The sequence below is a fragment of the Bos indicus genome, chromosome 28 (assembly GCF_029378745.1).
Source record: "Bos indicus isolate NIAB-ARS_2022 breed Sahiwal x Tharparkar chromosome 28, NIAB-ARS_B.indTharparkar_mat_pri_1.0, whole genome shotgun sequence".
Classification (NCBI taxonomy): Eukaryota; Metazoa; Chordata; class Mammalia; order Artiodactyla; family Bovidae; genus Bos; species Bos indicus.
In genome coordinates, this window is record NC_091787.1 from 24,798,748 (window position 1) to 24,819,191 (window position 20,444).

General features: G+C 40.6%; 1 protein-coding gene across 1 annotated transcript in view; it reads right to left on the reverse strand.

The window, feature by feature from the left end:
- The window catches only part of PBLD (phenazine biosynthesis like protein domain containing), a 35,076-nt gene extending 14,700 nt beyond the window's left edge, over nt 1–20,376 (reverse strand). Inside the window, exons 1-2 of the mRNA XM_019953798.2 lie at nt 20,184–20,376; nt 8,251–8,397 (exon numbers count right to left, since the gene is read on the reverse strand). Coding sequence (XP_019809357.2) covers nt 8,251–8,334 — 84 coding nt within the window. The 5' untranslated portion in view covers nt 8,335–8,397; nt 20,184–20,376. The remainder of the gene's footprint in view (nt 1–8,250; nt 8,398–20,183) is intronic.
- Between the last annotated feature and the right edge of the window lie 68 nt (nt 20,377–20,444).

A 20,444-nucleotide genomic window follows, 5' to 3' on the forward strand; every position in this document is an offset into this window, starting at 1 on the left:
CGACTCTTTGCAACCCCATGGACTGCAGCACGACAGGCTTCCCTGTGCATCACCAACTCCCAGAGCATACTGAAACTCATGTCCATTATGTCAGTGATGCCTTCCAACCATCTCATCCTCTGTCTTCCCCTTCTTCTCCTGCCTTCAATCTTTCCCAGAAGCAGGGTCTTTTCCAAAGAGTCAGTTCTTTGCATCAGGTGGCCAAAGTATTGGAGTTTCAGCTTCAACATCGGTCCTTGCAATGAATATTCAGGACTGATTTCCTTTATGATTGACTGGTTGGTCTTCTTGTTGTCCAAGGGACTCTCAAGAGTCTTTTCCAACACCAAAGCTCAAAACATCAATTGTTCGGCGATCATCTTTCTTTATAGTCCAATTTTCACATCTATACATGACTACTGGGAAAACCATAGCTTTGACTAGATGGACCTTTGTTGGCAAAGTAATGTCTCTGCTTTTTAATATGCTATCTAGGTTGGTCATAGCTTTTATTCCAGGGCTGCTGCTGCTGCTGCTAAGTTGCTTCAGTCGTGTCCGACTCTGTGCGACCCCATAGACGGAAGCCTACCAGGCTTCTCCATCCATGGGATTCTCCAGGCAAGAACACTGGAGTGGGTTGCCATTTCCTTCTCCATAAGCTTTTCTTAAAAGAGCACTGTATTCAGAATCTGTAGAAACTCTGTAGCCCTACAGAAAGAGAAATCACTTAAGAAATTGATACTTATTTTCTGAAAACCCAAACAGAACACAATGAGTTTTTGTTTGTTTTTTACTTACCATTTTTCTTTCAAAAGATTTAATCCAATAATGCATATAAAGCACTCATCAGAGTGCCCAACACATAATTAAGTACTTGAAAAATGTTACCTTTTTACTCTGAGTAGCTCAAAGTCAGCGCTTTAACTTGACATACTGTACTACCTCCCCATAACAAAGAAACTATTATTATCCCTTCAACATGCTACAGGCAGAAAAACCAATTTCTATCAGATAAAATGGACTCCTGCAACATTTCTGAGGAAAAGGAGCCATCAATCAATTACCCATGCTGCGCTGAGCCAGCAGCATCAGCACCACTTTCAAGGGAATTTGTCAGAAATGTAGAGTCTCAAGCCCCACCCCAGACCTTCTGAATCAGAATCTCCACCTTAAACAGAAACCAGATGATCTGTGTGCACATTAACGATTGGGGAGCCCTGATGTATAAGAGCTGGCCCTGGGTTCAAGAGCCTTAGCCTGTCAGCTGAGGAGTCAAGACAGATACAGAAAGCAGCAGTAGGCCACACCAAAGAGTATGTAACTGAGATATATGGATTTTAACATTAAGTTCCCTAGGACTTTAAAGGTGAGGACTTGAGCCGGACCTAGCAAAAGGTCAGATTTGGGTGAGCTGGACAGGAAAAACTGGGCAAAAGTTTTGAATTAGAGATGCTTCTTGGGCAAGTCACTTGACTGCACTTTGCTCTCCTCCCGTTATATCTTTGATTCTCTAGGATTCTGCAAGTTGAAGTAAGGAGAATTAGGATGGTAGGAATGAAGTGGAATGAGCACATGTCACACCTGTGGACACCTGTGGGGCTAGGGAGTGAGAAGTCCTACCTGAGTAGAGGAGATTGAGTGCTGCTGGGGCCAACAAGACAATGTTCAGAAGTGAGCTCAAGTTGCTTTTCCATGGTTTGTAGAATGTTCTCCATGGAAACTGGCCTACCTGCTCATGCATATAACACCTTAATGAAACTGGGAGCCATTTAATTTCCTAGGGCTGAGTCTGCAATCATCAGCTTCAAAGGTAACTGAAGGGCTGATGAAGAAAAACATGGATTTGTCTCCTTGACTGCAGGAACCTGAGTGCTTGCCAGTCCTTCCTCTATCTGATTTGGCCAAACTTCCTATCCTTGTCCTTCCTTTCTTTGCCTATTGCTTCCCTCGACCTTTAGGACCAGAGTTTCTAAAAGTATTAAAGAGTTTCACATTTTAGCTAAGATCACCATCTTTTGGTAGTAGATTCCTTTGCAAATGGGCTTTTTTTGCACACCAGTTAAAACACACACTCCACTGACCATCAGCTCTCTAATCCTCTCTGGTTTGGTATATTTCACCAGCTACAATTTGAATTTCTGTCCCAGGACACTGAAAATACATCTGCTATTTGCCGGAGGTGCCAGAGATAATAAAAAGTTTGATAGTCGCAGCCCTCAGTATGCACCACCAAGTGGCTGAATTTCTACACTGGAACCAAAGAGCAAAATAATGGTGAATCATGAGAAGATTAACATTGCTTCAACTTAGAGAGCTTTAGGGGAAAAAAAAAGAATGAGACTACATTCATTAACAATACTGAAGTTTTGTATTGGAACCAAAAATATAAAATGTTTCCATTTTACACTATAAGCTTATTTTCAAATGTAACACACAATAGTTACAAGCTGAACCAATAACTGTTAATTCTCTTGCTTTAATATCCATTTCTCTTTGCCAATCTCACAAGAGTCAAGTTTCCAGCAGTAAAAAGAGAGCCATGTTTGTTTTTCTGAAACAATGCAATGCACTGTGTTGGGACACTGATGTTCTATCAACCATACAGCTCGCAAAAGATTAATAATTAGAAAAGCACAGTAAAGTTTTAAAATACTCCCACCTTGTGGCAGTTTAAAAATATGACAGCCTAAACAGGACAGTCTCGCTCTCTGTCTGTTCATTTGTCCCTCTGCTTTCTTTCTAGCAAAGGAAAAGCACTTGGATGTAGAAAGTTCTAAATCATTCAGGAAGAAACAGGAGATTCCTTCTGAGACACTGGGTTTCTGATTGCAAAGTTATATCCACACAATGCAGCACTCAAGCTGCAAGTCATCTTCAGTTGTTCCTAAATACTTTGGTCACCTGATGTGAAGAGCTAGACTTGTTGGAAAAGACCCTGACGCTGGGAAAGACTGAGGGCAGGAGGAGAAGGAGATGACAGAGGATGAGATGGTTAGATAGCATCATCGACTCAATGGAGATGAGTTTGAGCAAGCTCTGGGAGAGACTGAAGGACAGAGAAGCCTGGCATGCTGCAGTTCATGGGGATGCAGAGTCAGATATAACTTAGCGACTGAACAACAATGGATCTTATATGCCTTGTCTCTCCAGCTCCATCATAGAACCTAAAGCACATACTTGCATTGCATGCCCTGCCCATTCCACACCATGAGTGAAAACAAAAGATCCATGATCGTTGGCCAAGACTTCCCCAGTGGCGCAGTGGACAAGAATTCACCTGCCAATGCCCGGAACACAGGTTCGATCTCTGGTCCAGAAAGATTCTACACGCCACAGAGCAAGTAAACGACAACAACTGAAGCCCTTGTACCTAGAGCCTGTGCTCTGCAACAAGAGAAGCCACCTCAATGAAAAGCCCAGGTTCCATAACTAGAGAGTAGCCAGCCCCAGCTCGCTACGACTAGAGAAAGTCTGCTTACAGCAATAAAGACACAAATAATAAAATAAACTAAGAAAATCAATAAATAAATACCTGTTGGCTTCTTCTACTAGAACCCCTAGAAGAAGATTCTGCATAATACAATTGATTATACTATCTCCACTTTCACTCAACAGATATTTAGTGTCTCCCGTGTGCCAGGCCCTGGATGTTGGAACAAGTCAGAATAGATTAAGATCTCATAGAATGTCCGGAAGTGAGGAAGACAGGCGTTGAGTGAATTATAAGGCTGATGCATGTTACCAACTGGGAAGGGGCACTGTGGGAGAGTATCTAGTAGTGAATATTCCAGTAGTGAGTGCGTGTGCAAGCTCAGTCGTGTCTCACTCTTTGTGACCCCATGGACTGTAGCCTGCCAGGTTCTTCTGACCATAGAATTTTCCAGGTGAGAACACTAGAGTGGGTTGCCATTTCCTCCTCCAGAAGATCTTCCTGACCCAGGGATCAAACCTGCGTCTCTTGCGTCTTCTGCATTGGCAGGCAGATTCTTTACCACTGTGCCACCTGGGAAGCACCAGTAGTGAATATAGTGGGTTAAAGGCATGGACCCTGCAGTCAGGCAGACGTGGGGTGGGATTCTGAAGTCAGCCACTTAGATAAACTGCTTAACCTTTCTCTGCCTCTGTCTTCTCATCTGTAAAACGGGGATTAATAATAAAACCTACTCATAAAGTGGTTGTGAGGGTGAAATGAAATATGAAAACCAATATGAAAACCAATTAACACAGTATGTGTCTGGCTGAACGTGCCTGAAATCACTGCCCCCAGCTAAGAGTTTTGTTCCAAAAGTCAGTTAGGGTACTTGGGAAGCAGAGATTACCACACTAGCATTTCCTCTTCCTTTGCATTGCTCTCTTCCTTCAAATATTTGGCAAAGAAAAACGCTTCAGTGTCCTGGAAGAATCATCTCTGCACTCTGCATCCTTCTTCTGAGCATAAAACTGAGATACAAGGTTGCAACTCTCTAGAAACCCCAGGAGTCTCTGACCTAGTCTGGTCACACTGAGTCAGTAATCCTCTCTAAGAAAGGATGCCAAGTGTGGAAATGGCCACTGCATGTGAGTTAAAGCATGGATTGAACTCAGGATTGCTTACACCTTTTTTCATTTAAATACATAACCTACCAAGCTATAAAAGTGGCTTTTGGTTATACCTAACGTTACCCAGGAAAACCAGAAAAGCAAGTAATTTAGGAACTAAAACTAAGCTTTCCTACTTAAAAGTGTGAAGCCAATCCTCCTTGCTGTCACTGGAAATGATTATTAGTGTTTAAAAGAATAAAAATGCACATCTATGAGCATCCCATTTGATCCTAGCAGTGTCCCTCTCATGGTAGATAGCCAGGAAATGCCAGCTGAAATGGAATAAATGTATACACTGGGCCTTGAAGTTGTTTTTATGGATAATTTAAACAGGAAAACTCCAGAATAAACCTTCTTTAGACAAGGTATCTTTTGAAACAATGGTTCTCAACTGGGGGCAATTTTTGATTGTCATGGCTCAGGGAGTAGGGGAAGACTACTGTCATTTAGTGGGTCAAAGCCCAGGACCTGAAAAACATTTTATAACAGGCATGACACCTCACACAATAAAGAACTTCCCAGTCCAAAAGGTTAATTACACATTTGAGAAGCTCTGCCCTAACAGCGCACACACACACACACACACACACACACACACACAATCTTAAGGTTTTGTTAGAATATGAGGGAGAATAAATATGGGCTCCTTACTTTTGTTGGTATGTTATTTTCACTAACTAGTAAAGCAGGTTTACAGGACAATAAACCACCTCTTATCACTACCACAGCCCGATAACCTATTCGAATAGGTGATCAGGAATTCCTATAGCTTTTAACATAGCTGTCATTGTAATGTATCTATTTCATTTTTTAAAATATTGTTTTTATACACTTTCTATGTCTAAGTGAAAACTCACTCCAGTATTCTTGCCTGTAGAATCCCATGGACAGAGGAGCCTGGAAGGCTATAGTTCATGGGGTTGCAAAGAGTCAGACATGACTGAGCCACTAACACTTTCACTTCACTTTCACAGTGTTCCTCAAGTGAAGATTTGAAAAATAGACTTATCTAGAAGGGCCATGACAAAACACTTGAGAATATTGTAGAAGTTCTGGGAATGTTGTTACCCAGAAAGTTTTCCTTTTCTTTCAGCAGTCTCTTATCAAGTATTTTAAAACTTCAAAGTACAATTATCTAGTCTTTAGTCTGTCTACCAAGTTTTTCATAGTATCATCTCAGTCAAATTTTAAGTAATTTTAAACAAAACAAAATGAAAAAGAATGTTCCTTTGAAACCCTGAACTTAAAATCTGAAGTATTTTCTCACCCATAAAAATGCAAGTTGCTCCATGCTCTGGTCCCCAGGGAACCTAGTACCTGGTCTTTCGGCCTCTGTGGTGACTATGGGAAAATGATCAGGTTTATGCGTCTATTTCCCCTGCTAGACTCTAAGCACCTCAAGGACAGGCAAACTTATTGGTCTCGGTACCTCCCGTCCCTACCCTAGAGCCTGGCCCACAGCAGGTGTCAACAAACATTTGTAGAATACATAACGACAGGCTACATGCCTACTGAGTTGTGGTCAGCATTATAAGGCTTAGTCCTTATCTGTCTCTGATATTTCCTGAGTTCACTTGTGTTCTTTCTAGGTGCTTCAAGTGCCCGCTGTCTCTAGCTGTGGGTAAAAAAATTCAAAGGGCGGAACAACACTTTCTCCTTTCATTTCATTTTAATGTTTATTGATTATGCACTAGAGAAAGTGCTAAGTTAACCTGCAGGAAAGGAGATCCTCAAGTCTACAGAATAGAAAACTAGCAAACCAATCTTTAAATACCTATTCAGTTGTCCTGGACCAGGTATTAAACCAGCCTCATCTCACAGGTCTAAGGCACAGAAATGAACTGAGAGACGCTAGAGAGCATCCCTGATCGCAGACTTCCTTTTCTTCCTTTCATACTGAAGCATATTGCTTTGAACTATGCTAAGCTTTTTGTTTAAATTTATATTTCCTAGTTTTTCCAAATATATAAATAACATGCAAAATATATTTTAATAGTGAAAGAGAGAGAGAAATCCTAAGTCTGGAGTTTAGTGAATGTACTAGAGGTGAGAAGGAATACATTGAGGAATAATATTAATTCCTGGTAAAAATTGAGTGCATAAATCACTTAAAACTTTTTTCAAAACTCTTCTAGAATATTACATGGGAATATGGGATAAATACACTAAGGCTTTTTTTTTTTTACACTAAGACTTTGACAAGTAGATTTAGTCAATTCCACAAGCCCTTGATGTGAAGCTGTGTGTGTCATATTGCTTCTAAAGGAAGTTCAGGGTTTAGAATCCGGCTGTTAGCTATTCTCTCACTATTACTCCGAAGTTCTTATGTTACTTGATAAAGTCTATTAATGTTATTACTTTCTGCACTGTGTGGTTGGAAAATGCCAGCCACAGGGCTGCATAATGAATGCATTGTTAAGGTAAGATGGGGACTTTGATTACCATATTGCTGCTTTATTTGAGGGAGAAAATAAAATATGTCAGGACTCTATTAACAACATTCACCGGTCTCAGTAAAACCGCAGCTATTCTCCATGTTGATTTACACTAGAGTCACCTGGGAAGCTTTAAAAACCAGTGCTGCTTGGGTCTCACCCCCCAGAGATTCTGTTGTGACTGGTCAGGCACAGGAATTTTTAAACCACCTCAGGTGATTTTAATCTGCAACCAGCTTGATGTTTACTGCCCTGGAAGGCCCCAACTTAATAAGACTTACTCAAGATCATCAACTGCTCACTGCATAGTTGACATAATTCTCAGACACTCTACTCTAACACTAACTGCTCTGAGTGGAAGGGTACATTGACTTGTTTCCTACTACCCAGGTAACAACACAAAGCAGCTAAGGTCAAGGAATATTTAACTATTCTGTTAATACTTATCTAACCAGAGAGCCTTTTTCCCCGCCTCATTGCACCATGTAGCATGTGGAACTCCCCCAACTAGTGACTGAACCCATGTCCCCTACAGTGAAAGCTGGAGTCTTAATCACTGGACCACCAGGGAAGTCCTCAAAGAGCCATTTTTAAATTGAGATTTTCAGTAAACTGAGTTCTCACTATGTTAGAGCTTAATTCCTTTCTATCTTCCTACTAAATTACTTAATTCCTTGCAAAATGTCTCATCTTTTTGGTCCAGAAAAGAATTTCTAATTGTCTGAACTATAGGTAAGGTTAAAAATACACAACTAGAATCTTTTATGCTAAATGTAGTATCAGCCATATTCAGTCACATAAAACTCATCTAATTTCATTGTCTTCCACATTTGGTGCTAACTAAATGAAAATCCAGTGGCTACAATGGATGAGCTTTCTTTTTTTTTTTTTGGTCTAGGGATAGAATCTGTGCCCCCTGCGGTGGAAGTCTTAACCAGTAAACCACCAGGGAAGTGCCACCTACTCCTGTTTTTGGTATTTTTTTTTAATTGGCTCTAGTTCTTCTTCACATAAATCTTAATTTTCTAGACATGCCCATCCATCTAGATATAAGCAGTCTTATCATATAATTTGGTTAAAATCAACTTGCAGACATGAACATTGTTGATACCATTTGACAGAGAACACAACCCAGGAAGGTAAGCGAACAAGTGGGTCTGATTTTTTTCTTTTCTTTTTTTTTTTTTAAGAAAAACTTGGTTCTACAAGCATCTAGGATTTCAGGCACTGTACTTCAAAGCAAAATACTACTTACATTTTCTAGGAGGCAAACAGCAGCCGGATTCCCACGAAATGCTTTTGTTGTGAATGCATCTGCTATGAAAATAGGGAGCTTCATTTTCTTTGTAAGCTGTTTCTGCAAACTCTCAAAACTGTTTGTAGACTGCTTTCCCTTTTATTGCTGCAAAAAAATCAAAAAGTTAATGTTTTACTTGATGCAAAGAAACAACTAACATTTCCAAGTACAAAGTCAATTCTAATACACCTGCATTTAAAGATAAGTAATCCTTTGATTTATTTTAAGCCTCTAGATTGAATTTGCTTTAAAATACTGGATAAATAGAATATTTTCTTTTCATAGTGTACATATACTTAACATAGTTATATTCTTAGAGTAGCCAAAACTAGCATAAACTATGTTGTTAGTGAAGTATGCAAAACTTCCAAAGAGCATATATGTTGCTGATAGTTTACCAATGAATACTAGTGCCCTTTTAAAATGATGCATTTTTTCTAACTATATAAAAAATGCCCATCATAAAAAACTTGGAAAATCAAAAAATGAATCATAACCATGCAAATCAGCAATAATTTTTTTTGGACTTAACATAGTCAAAGGAACCTCATGTTTTAATTTTGTGTTATTTTATAAATCTGCAATTGGAGACTTTTTGAGCTCATGATATAGAGGTTAAAATTAAGCTTTTTATTATAAGAATAATACTTTCTCTTTACTGAAAACCTATAAAATACAGAAAAATGGTGTGGGGGGTGTGAAGAATCTTCTGTATCTTCATGCTGTGGAGATAAACTGTTCACATTCTGGGTATTTCCTTTGCTTTTACTAGAAAGCATGTATTTTGTCATAGGTAGGGAAGAATTCCTCTCTCTCAAAGTTATAGAATTTTTTTAAAACTCAGCAAACTATGGGGTGTTTTGCTTAAATATAAAAGAAATTAACCCATCCTAACACCTATCTCTTGTTCTCAAGGAGATGAAGATAAACAATGGCTAGGCAGCTCCCAGATCTACAGAGTTGTTTTCTTTTTCTTTTCTTTTTGTTTATTATACAAGGGTTTTGCTTAACTTTCTTGCCAAATTGCCTACTTTTTTCTGCCTTTTTTTAAGGTATAACTGATATATTACTTTCAGGTTTACAATATAATGATCCAATATTCGTATATATTAGGAAATGACCTACCACAAAAAGTCTAGTTAATCTATCACCAAACATAGTTACAAAAAAAGGGTTTTTTTTTTTTTTTCTCCATGTGGTGGAAGTTTGAAGATCTAGTCTCTTAGCAACTTTCAAATATTCAGTACATTATTATTAACTATGGTCACAATGCTGCACATGACATTCCAAGAACTAATTTATTTTATAGCTACAAGTTTGTGCCTTTGGAGCCCTTTCAAGAAACTTGGGTAAGTCTGCACTTTTTGACCTCCTAGAAATAATAGTATTAATATTTAAGATACAGTTTTTAATCATAATTTTTAGCAAGGAATTCTAGCCAGTGAGGAGACCAATGTAGAAATTATAAAATATAAAATACAAAAGGAAAAGATATATATAAAATGCTTAGGAACACAAGGAGAGAGCAATAACTCTTCCCAGGAGACAGTCAGAGGGAGCTCCAGAAATGAGCTCCCAGAGCTGTCATCCAGAGATGACATTTGAGTGAGTCCAAAAATACACACACACACACACACAAATATCCAGCGGTTCCGTAAGGTGGGAAAGGCATCTTGGGTAGAGTGCATAGATTAATCCCAGGCCAAGCAATTTGATATAGAAATAGATATGCAAGAGGAAAGGAGATTGCAGAGATGAGGCTATCGAGATCTGCTGGAGTCAATGTTCATGAAGGAGCAGATATATGTAGACTTATAGCTGATTAATATGGTTGTATAGCAGAAACCAACACAAGATTGTAAAGCAGTTATCCTCCAATTAAACTTAAAAAAAATTTTTTTTAAATAGATAACCTACAAGGACCTACTGTACAGCACAGAGAACACTGCTCAATATTCCATAATACAGGCTTTCCTGGTGGGCCAGTGGTTAGGAATCTGCCTTGCAAAGCAGAGGATGCCGATTTGATCCCTGGTCTGGGAAGATCCCACACGCCAAGATGCAACTAATAAGCTCATGGGCTACAACTACTGAGTCAACACACACTGCCGCTACTGAAGCCTGCACACTCTAGAGCCTGGGCTCCACAAGAGAAGCCACCGCAACGAGAAGCCATCACACTGCAGCTAGAGAGTAGCCCCCACTCTCCGTAACTAGAGAAAGCCCTTGTACAGCAAGGAAGACTCAGCTCAGCCATAAATAAATAAATAGATAAAAGTATTCTGTAATAACCTAAATGGGAAAACAATCTGAAAAAGAATAAATATATGTCTATGTATAACTGAATCACTTTGCCATACACTTGAAACTAACACAACATTGTTAATCAACTATGCTCCAATATAAAATTTTTTAAATGTTAAAAAAAAAAGAAAGAAATTCAAAATTCAGTTCAACAGCTACTATGTGGCAGGCCAACTCCAAAGCTAGGTACCAGGGAGAGGAGAGAGTCTCATGAATGAGCCATATGCCTCTACTCTGAGAGTCTAATCTAGTTTGTTTTTGAAGATGTCTCTCTTTTTTCTCTCTCTCTCCTTAAAATTAATTTCGGTTTCATTTCTATAAGAAAAATGCAGACTTATTTGATGGGAATTGTGTTGGATCTGTGGACTACCTTGAGTTGTAAAACCATTTTGAAGATCTTCTTTTAATCCAAGAACATGAGTATATGACTGCTAAGCTGCTTCAGTCATGCCCAACTCTGCAATCCCATGGACTGTAGCCCACCAGGCTCTGCTTCTCCAGGCAAGGATACTGGAATGGATTGCCATGCCCTCCTCCAAGGGATATTTCCCACTCGGGATCAAACCTGAGTCTCTCATGTCTTCTGCATTGGCAGGCAGGTTCTTTACCACTAGTGCCATGTGGGAAGCCCCAAGAAGATGGGTATATCTTTCCAAAAGAAGAAAAGAAAAGGGCAGGCTTAACTTCCTCCTGAATTGCTGAGAGAAAATTTGAGGCAGGTAAAGTTTAAGCAACTTGCCTTTCTTTACCCAGTAAATGAGCTTGCACAAATTTTGGCATCCTGGTCAATCCAATGGCTGGTCCTGAGCTGCAGCTTTCAGGCAGAGCTCTGTGCACTATCCAGCAGGGTGTTTTTCAAATGATCCAAAGAATTTAATTTATCCTTCTCTAATTTCACTTACATTCCATTAGGATCCCTAGTATGGCTTTATATGCCCCTTAATAATGGCAAGCAAATAAGCTGTTTAAATAGAAGTCAATTACTCCCAGAGGGTACCTCATAAATCTAAATTCATATGATTTCTAAACTATTCACATATGTTTTAAAACTTTTTTAGTTTTTAATCATCAATTTAGTGTATGAATAGAACCTTTTAATAAACAACAGTGGCACCCCACTCCAGTACTCTTGCCTGGAAAATCCCATGGACGGAGGAGCCTGGTGGGCTGCAGTCCATGCGGTCGCTAAGAGTCAGACATGACTGAGCGACTTCACTTTCACTTTTCACGTTCATGCATTGGAGAAGGAAATGGCAACCCACTCCAGTGTTCTTGCCTGGAGAATCCCAGGGATGGGGGAGCCTGGTGGGCTGCCGTCTGTGGGGTCGCACAGAGTCGGACAAGACTGAAGTGACTTAGCAATACAGAAAAAAAAATCCCATTTGACAATCCCCTGTCTCACTATATTCCCTGCAGTTCCATCAAGTTAGTTTCTGAGGACACAGTAGACATCTTTCTGAATTCTAAGTTCCATTCTTGGTTCCATTTATCATGTGAATGTAGGGAAATCATAAACCTCCCTTGTTCAAATAGTTTTGTCATTAAACCTGCCCATGGGTGTGCCTGGGAACATTGATGTTTATTTGTCCCTCTATAATAGTCTTAGCTTGTTTACAGTCTCCTGTGCTACAGACAACATAAAGTTGACTTCTGTATTCTGTAGCTGTTAATATAAAAAAACCCACTTGGCTTTTGCTTATGACTGCTGCCTCAAAACAATGCTACTGCTGCTGCTAAGTCACTTCAGTCATGTCCAACTCTGTGCGACCCCATAGACAGCAGCCCACCAGGCTCCCCCGTCCCTGGGATTCTCCAGGCAAGAACACTGGAGTGGGTTGCCATTTCCTTCTCCAATGCATGAAAGTGAAAAGTGAAAGTGAAGTCGCTCAGTCGTGTCTGACTCTTCACGATCCCATGGACTGCAGCCTACCAGTCTCCTCCATCCATGGGATTTTCCAGGCAAGAGTACTGGAGTGGGGTGCCATTGCCTTCTCCGCAAAACAATGCTACTCACTAATAAATGCCAACTTAGTTCTTTAAAAATGTAAATACTTTGTAACGGAACACTGACTGGCATTCAAAGTGTACATGAATACTACACACCTTACTTGTTGGAAAAAAAGAAAATAACTATAGAAAGGAAGTCAAATTATAAAATGTTTTAAATAAAAATTTGGAGGAAATTCTATTTTTAAATTAGTTTCATGGCACTCAACTACTTTGTGTTTAGTTTTACTCATGTTTCCTGGACTTAATAGAAGCTCTGCAACACTGCCTTTGTTAAAAATATTTTTAGACTAATTCTGATTTCCTCAACTACATTTATGTTCAAACATAGTTTCGGAAACTTCACTTTTCTGTTGAAGCTTACAGTTCTTATCGTCATGACCTACCATTTATCAACCAAATTATTGGCCCTCCCCACTTCCTTTACCCACTGGTAATCACCTCTAATTTGTTTTCTAGATCTAGGAGTCCAATAGCACTAAACAGCATGTCCTTTTCAAGTGCACATGGAGCATTTTCCAGAATAGATCATATGTTAGGCCATAAAACAAGTCTCAATAAATATAAAGGCTTGGAATCATACAAAGTGTGTCTTTCAATCACAATGGAATAAGATTACAATAACAAGAGGAAATGGAAATTTGAGGAATGTGGAAATTAAATAACATTCCCCAATAATAAAAGGAACTGGGTTCCCTGGAGAAATGGTCACTTCTAGGGCAAAGGTAAAGAAAATACCAGATAAGCCTTCAGCATCTTCTAATAGAAGAAAGTAAGACAGTCTCAAAAAAATAAAAAGAATAAGGGGGCTTCCCTGGCAGTCCAGTGGGGGTTGGGACACTGTACTTTCACTGCAGGGAGAATGGGTTTGATCCCAGGTCAAAGAACTAGGATCCCACAAGTCAGCAAATAAATAAATAGACTAGGGGTATGTCAAAGGGATACAGAAGCCAACCTGAAAGTGCTCCCAGTGGCCTAAGAAAGAACAATTTGAACAACAAAATAAGTTATGTAGATTATAACCAAAAGTATAAAATTAGTATCTGTGGGTCTATACTGACATATATATAAAGATGAAAGAATGAATGAAAGGAAAAGCTCATAGAATTATTTTTAACTTAAGTTCTTATTTATTTTTGGCTACAATGGGTCTTTGTTGCTGGTCTTGGGCTTTGTCTAGTTGTGACAAGTAGGGGCTCTTCTTCATTGCAGTGTGTGGGCCTCTCATGACGCCAGCCTCTCATCTTGGAGCGTGGACTGTTAAGCCTGCACATTCAGCACATTCAGTGGTTGCAGCTCGCAGACTTAGTCGCCCTGTGGCATTTGGGATCTTAGTTCCCTGACCAGGGATTGAACCCATGTCCCCTGTACTGCAAGGCGGATTTTTAACCACTGGGCCACCAGGGAAGTCCCTAGAATAATTTCAAATAATTTATCTAGCTACTCTCCCTTCCAGGAGATGGAGCTTAAATACCCCTTGAGTGTAAGCTGTACTCAGTGACTTTTTTCCAAAAGAGTAGAGCATCAGTTCAGTCCAGTTCAGTCGCTCAGTCGTGTCCGACTCTTTGCGACCCAATGAATGGCAGCGCCAGGCCTCCCTGTCCATCACCAACTCCTGGAGTTCACTCAAACTCACGTCCATTGAGTCAGTGATGCCATCCAGCCATCTCGTCCTCTGTTGTCCCCTTCTCCTCCTGCCCCCAATCCCTCCCAGCATCAGAGTCTTTTCCAAAGAGTAGAGCATAAGAGGATAAAAAGTAACTTCACAGTGGAGAAATCTGGCAAGTACTGCCTCAGGCAGGTTTGATTAAGGGTAACACCATCAGTGATAAGCCAGGTTGACAGCATCTACCTTGGATATGATGTGATGAAAATGGCACTTTACTTCGGTGGTCTTCCTCCTGAGAACCCATTACTCCTATTTAATCATGGCAAAAACATGAGAGATATCCCAATTGAAGAGTATTCCTCAAAGGAACAGAGAATGCTAAGGAGAATGATGACTAATTAATGTAGTATCCAGGATGGGATCCTGGAACAGAAGGATGTTAGGGAAAAACTAGTGAACCCCATATAAAGTGTGTTCAGTTCAGTTCAGTTCAGTCATTCAGTCGTGTCTGACTCTTTGCGACCGCATGAATCGCAGCATGCCAGGCCTCCCTGTCCATCACCAACTCCCGGAGTTCACTCAGACTCAGGTCCATTGAGTCAGTGATGCCATCCAGCCATCTCATCCTCTGTCATCCCCTTCTCCTCCTGCTCCCAATCCCTCCCAGCATCAGAGTCTTTTCCAATGAGTCAACTCTTCGCATGAGGTGGCCAAAGTACTGGAGTTTCAGCTTCAGCATCATTCCTTCCAAAGAAATCCCATATATCTGAGCAAACTCCTGGAGATATTGTTTTTAAAAAAAAAAAAAAAAGAAATCCCATATAAAGTGTGTAGTTAATAATAATGAACCAAGCTAGGTTCATTAGTTGTAACAAACACATCATAGTAAATGCAAGATGTTAATAATAGAGGCAACTCAGCAAGGGATACACAGGAACTCTCCATACTATCTGCTTTAAATTAATTAGGTTGTGCTTAGTTGGGCGTGCAGGGCCTTTTTCCTTTTTAGTTGCAGCATGCAGGATCTTTAGTTACAGCATGTGAACTCTCATTGCAGCATGTAGGATCTAGTACCCTGACCAGGGATTGAACCTGGACCCCCTGCATTAGGAGCAGAGTCGGCCATTTTCTGTAGACTGAAACATATGCTGAAATGCTAGATTTTACTAATGCCCTCAAATCAATTTCTACTTTATTAATAGCAATCACATCTGCCTGTGTTGGAAAACAGCAGTATTTACATGTGAGTGAGTGAAAGTCACTCAGTCATGTCCGACTCTTTGTGACACCATGAACTATACAGTCCATGGACCTCTCTAGGCCAGAATAGTGGAGTGGGTAGCCTTTCCCTTCTCCAGGGGATCTTCCCAACCCAGGAATTGAACCCAGGTCTCCCACACTGCAGGTGGATTCTTTACCAGCTGAGCCACCAGGGAAGCCCATTTACATGTGAAATATCACTCAGTCTGTCTACAGATGATTCTTGGTACTCATCTGATTTTACAGATTGCCCTGGAATAATTTTTGCCCCTCCCTCCCACGCAACACAGTGCTTAGGACATTGTACTTTCCAAAATCTTTCTACTAAATTCACTATTGAAGTAAGTTTTACAGGAAGGACCACATTAATGACATAACAGACAAGAAACAGGACAGAAGTGGAATTATCTCAACTACTAATCTCTATATAACAACTCATTTTAGACACTAAGAAACTAAGATTTAGGGGACTTCTTTGGCAGCCCAGTGATTAAGACTCAAAACTCCCAATGTGGGGTGCATTGTGTCTGACTCTTTGTGACTCCATGAACGGTAGCCCACCAGGCTCCTCTCTTCATGGGATTCTCTAGGCAAGAATACTGGAGTGGGTTGCCATTTCCTTCTCATGGATAGGTTCAATCCCTGGTCAAGAAACTGCAATCCCGCAGGTCATATCTTGATGTGGCCACAAACAAACAGCAACAAAAACTGAGTTTCAGGAAAGTTAATTGCCTCAGAATCAAACAGCTGTAGGTAAGTGTGAAATCTTAGGGTTAGAACCTAGGCCTATCTGACTCCCTGGTCATGAAGACAATTCTGTCATTGAATTTCTTTGTAAAGTTTGGAGCATTACTATATCTTCTGATTCTTCTATTTATTGGTTCAACAAATAATAACTTTGCTGCTGCTGCTAAGTTGCTTCGGTTGTGTCCAACTCTGTGCGACCCCATAGACAGCAGCCCACCAGGCTCCCCTGTCCCTGGGATTCTCCAGGCAAGAACACTGGAGTGGGTTGCCACTTCCTCCTCCAATGCATGAAAGTGAAAAGTGAGTGAAGTCCCTCAGTCGTGTCCGACTCTAGGGACCCCATGGACTGCAGCCTACCAGGCTCCTCCGTCCATGGGATTTTCTAGGCAAAAGTACTGGGGTGGGGTGCCATTGCCTTCTCCGAATAACTTTGCTAGACTGTGGTGAAAATTAGTTAAAGTGCCTTCACCCCCAATATAACCAGTTATTTGTACACTAAGAGGCCTATGTATTGATATGTATATAATGAAAACATGTACTTTTAACTACTACTCAGAAGTTTAAAATCATGTGTGGGGAAAGGGAGGGAATGGTCTGATATCTGTACTATGTTCTCTAAGTTATCAATGTGCTTATGGAATAGTAAAAGCAGTATGCTGCTGCTGTTGCTGCTGCTAAGTCACTTCAGTTGTTTCCGACTCTGTATAACAATTTGATTTAAATTCCTTAAGTAGCTATCTTTTGTGGCTGTTTTCCCTGTTCTTCCCAGCAATCCACTGGAACAGAAATAATATTCAACATTTTTAATCATTTTCAAAAAGTAGAGACAGTGTGCTAGACGCCTTTTCCCAATTTGTTTACTTAGTGTATGATTACCCAAATTGGGTGAGACCTCTTGGTTTCCCTCATCCCAGAATAAACACTAACGTGATTTGAAGAAACAAACAAACAAAATATCAAGAATGTCAACTGTGTAATTAAGCTTTGTCTTGAGAAATAATTTTGAATTATTATGGAGAAGATCACTGCTTTCTAAAGACAGTAGATATATTAATATGATATAAATCAAAGAAGAAGCATTTCACAAAACCTTAGTACGACAGATTTAGTGCTCAGAAAGCATTTAGAAACACTCCTAGAAACTTGTGGGTTTGTTGTTTTTAGTTTATTTGCTTTTCCTATAGACAAAGATTATAATCCTGTTTTTATGTTATTTCACAACACGGTAGGGGTATGTGAACAACTATTTTAGACAATTTTTAGTTAATGTGTCTTCCCTCCCCCAGAAGAGTGCAATCTCTTCAATTTCTTTCTTTTTTCAAGCTCTGCATGGAATTTTCCTGTTCTCTTCCTGGTGGTGTAGTCATGATCACATGTCTGTGTCTTGTTTTCCTCTGGGAGTTGTGGGTACTTCTATTTCCTTCTCCTTTTTCATCTTTTCTCTCATTTTGGCCTCTAACAAGATCCTCTCCAGGGTCCCTCTGATAATAGGAAAGCACTGAAATGATGGAAAGGAAGACAAAGAGGAAAAAAACAAAAAACAAACACACCCCAATGCAGCTGGGAGTTCTTAGGTCTAACCATCTCTATGGAAACAATTCCACAGAAACTGCTCTGGAAACAATTCTGTAGGGACCACTGAAGCAGTGGTGAGCCAATTTCACCAAGCCTTAAAGGACTCAACTTGCAGATGGGAATAGTTGATAGACACTTTTTCTTTTGCGAAAAGCATTGAGTTTTAAAGAATCCACCTGCCAACACAGGAGATGTAAGAACTCAGGTTCAATCTCTGGGTCAGGAAAATCCTCTGGAGTAGGAAATGGCAATCCACTCCAGTCTTCTTGCCTGGAAAATTCCATGGACAGAGAAGCCTGGCAGGCTACAGTCCATGGAATCCCAAAGAGTTGGACACGACTGAGCAACTGAGTATGCACAAAATAGGAAGCCAAATAAAAATTGTTTATCCCTATATAATGTATTTTTTAAAAAACTCAAAACATCCTACTTGCTGTAATATAAAAAGGCACAAAGGAATGTATCTGCTAATTTCAAGTCCTTCCTAAGCATTCACGTTGGCAAACAGGAGAGTGCCCAATACAAACAAATTGTAGCCAAAAAAAAACCCCCAAAAAACACTGCAGTTTGGTGATGAAAAGTCATTAGAACGATTTTAGGATTTTGACCCATAGCCATAAAAAATATGTGGAGAAAATGCCAAACTCAGTCAGGCGGTAAACAAATTGAATTCAGGCAAGGGGTAAAAGGGATTACAGAATTCCATTTACCAAATCAGGTTGAAAGTCAGAAAGGATAATGATGTAATTTGAATCCAGAGAAGAATTCCATCTGAAGTAGGACCTTGGAGTCTTTACTAATACAGCAATCATTAGGACAAAAGAGAAAAGAAACCTCCCCCACCCCCAGTGATACCAAGTTTCAGGCCAGTTCAAGTCTCCAGCCAATAAACGGTTAACTGAAGGTCTCCAGAGATGATGGTAACTGCAGAGTTATTTAGGGGAACTAACCTCAATTTGCCTAAATCTATTTTGTTCCCTTAATACATCCCCAGGTAGGTCCATAGTGCTTTTAAGACCCTAGTCCCTGGGGTAAAACCATTTGGGTTTCAATCCTAGCTTCTGTCACTAGGCGTGTGATCTTGGGTATCTTTTTTTAAATTTCTTTAGAACTTAGGCGTATCATCTGTAAAATGGGGATATTATTTTTAGGGTTATAAAGAGTCAGTGAATTGAGCACAGCACCTAGCTCAAGCAAGCTCTCAATAATCGTGAGCTATCGTTATTACACTATCCGTTTTGCTTTTCTCTCTCTTGTAATGAAGACTACATTTTCCCTTCTCCATTTCTCTGAGGGTTATTTTGAGGGAGTCTCACAAAAGGCAGTAGGACATTATGACCCAGCCAATTCTTACTTCCCTCCACTTGTCTTAAGCAGGTTTGCGGATGTATTGGAGCCACGAAATGGAAGTTTCCATTGTATGACGGTAACTGGCCTTCTTTCTCCACACTACAGACTGCATACTCAGGGAGGAAAAATTATTCTAGCTTGTCTACTGCTAATACTCTTTGCGCCCGATCACCCCACCCTCGACGGGCTTCCCAGTGTCTGTACAAAGTCTCTGACTGAATATTTAAAGCCTAAAACCTAGTTTTGTCCACATTTCCAACCTACAGGAACATCTGCTTTACTCACACTCATTTCCGTCTCTCCCCCGCATTTGATATACGTTCCTTGTTTGCAAGTTAACTTTCACTGATCTCGTTCTTTCGTTTGGTCTTTAACTTGCGCTGATCTCGGTACTAGAACTGCCCTCCACTCTTCTTACAGAAATTCGGCTTTATTTCTTCCCCCAAAAAAGCTGTCACTAGGAACCTTAGTGGTATGAGACCCAGCACAACCAAAAATTATTAGCTGTCACTTGTACAGGCATTTTTGAAGAATGCAAAGCACTATTTGGAAAACAACTCAAAGTCGGGCGACGCAAGCGGTATATGGGTAACTGAAATTACAAAGTGGGAGAGAATAAAACCAAGAGAAAATGCAAAGGAGAAGAGGAAGCGAGGAGAGATTTGCAGGGAAACTTCAGGAACTAACACACCCCGCCCCTAAAGAGGCACACTTTAGGGTGGCTGCGCCGTCAGCGCCAAGGCCAGGGGAAGAGGCCCAGCGCAAATCAGGGCCTGGGTGGTCACTTTCGTATTTTTCCAGCGGAGAAGCCCTACTCTTTTTACTGCATAACGCAAACATGGTGGACAAGAAAAGCCCTCCCCACTTTTGGCAGCCGAACCACGTGAGGCCCCTTCCACCCAGGTGACGCTGGGTAAGGGCGGAGCCTCTACAGAACTTGTTCTCTAATGCTCTGCCGCATCAGGAACTTGTTCGTGATGCGGTAGAGCATCAGAGAACTTTTCCACACCCGGGCACCACGGGTTCCTACAATACGCACGGATAGGCCTATTACTGCCACTTCACATCCTCCTCGAGAGAGCAGAAGGGTTTGCTCCGAGAACTTGATGGGTATATAGTAAGCAGGAAAGGTGGAGTTTGCGACCTCTTTCTCTAAGTTGACTAACCCCGTCTTCTATCCGCCTCTCACCCAACTATTTATCCGACCAACGCGCAAGCGCACTTCTTGCCGCCGGCCCCAAGGAGAGACCGACTCTCCTGTCTCGCGAGAACAACTCTTTTGTCTCGCGAGAGCGGGTCC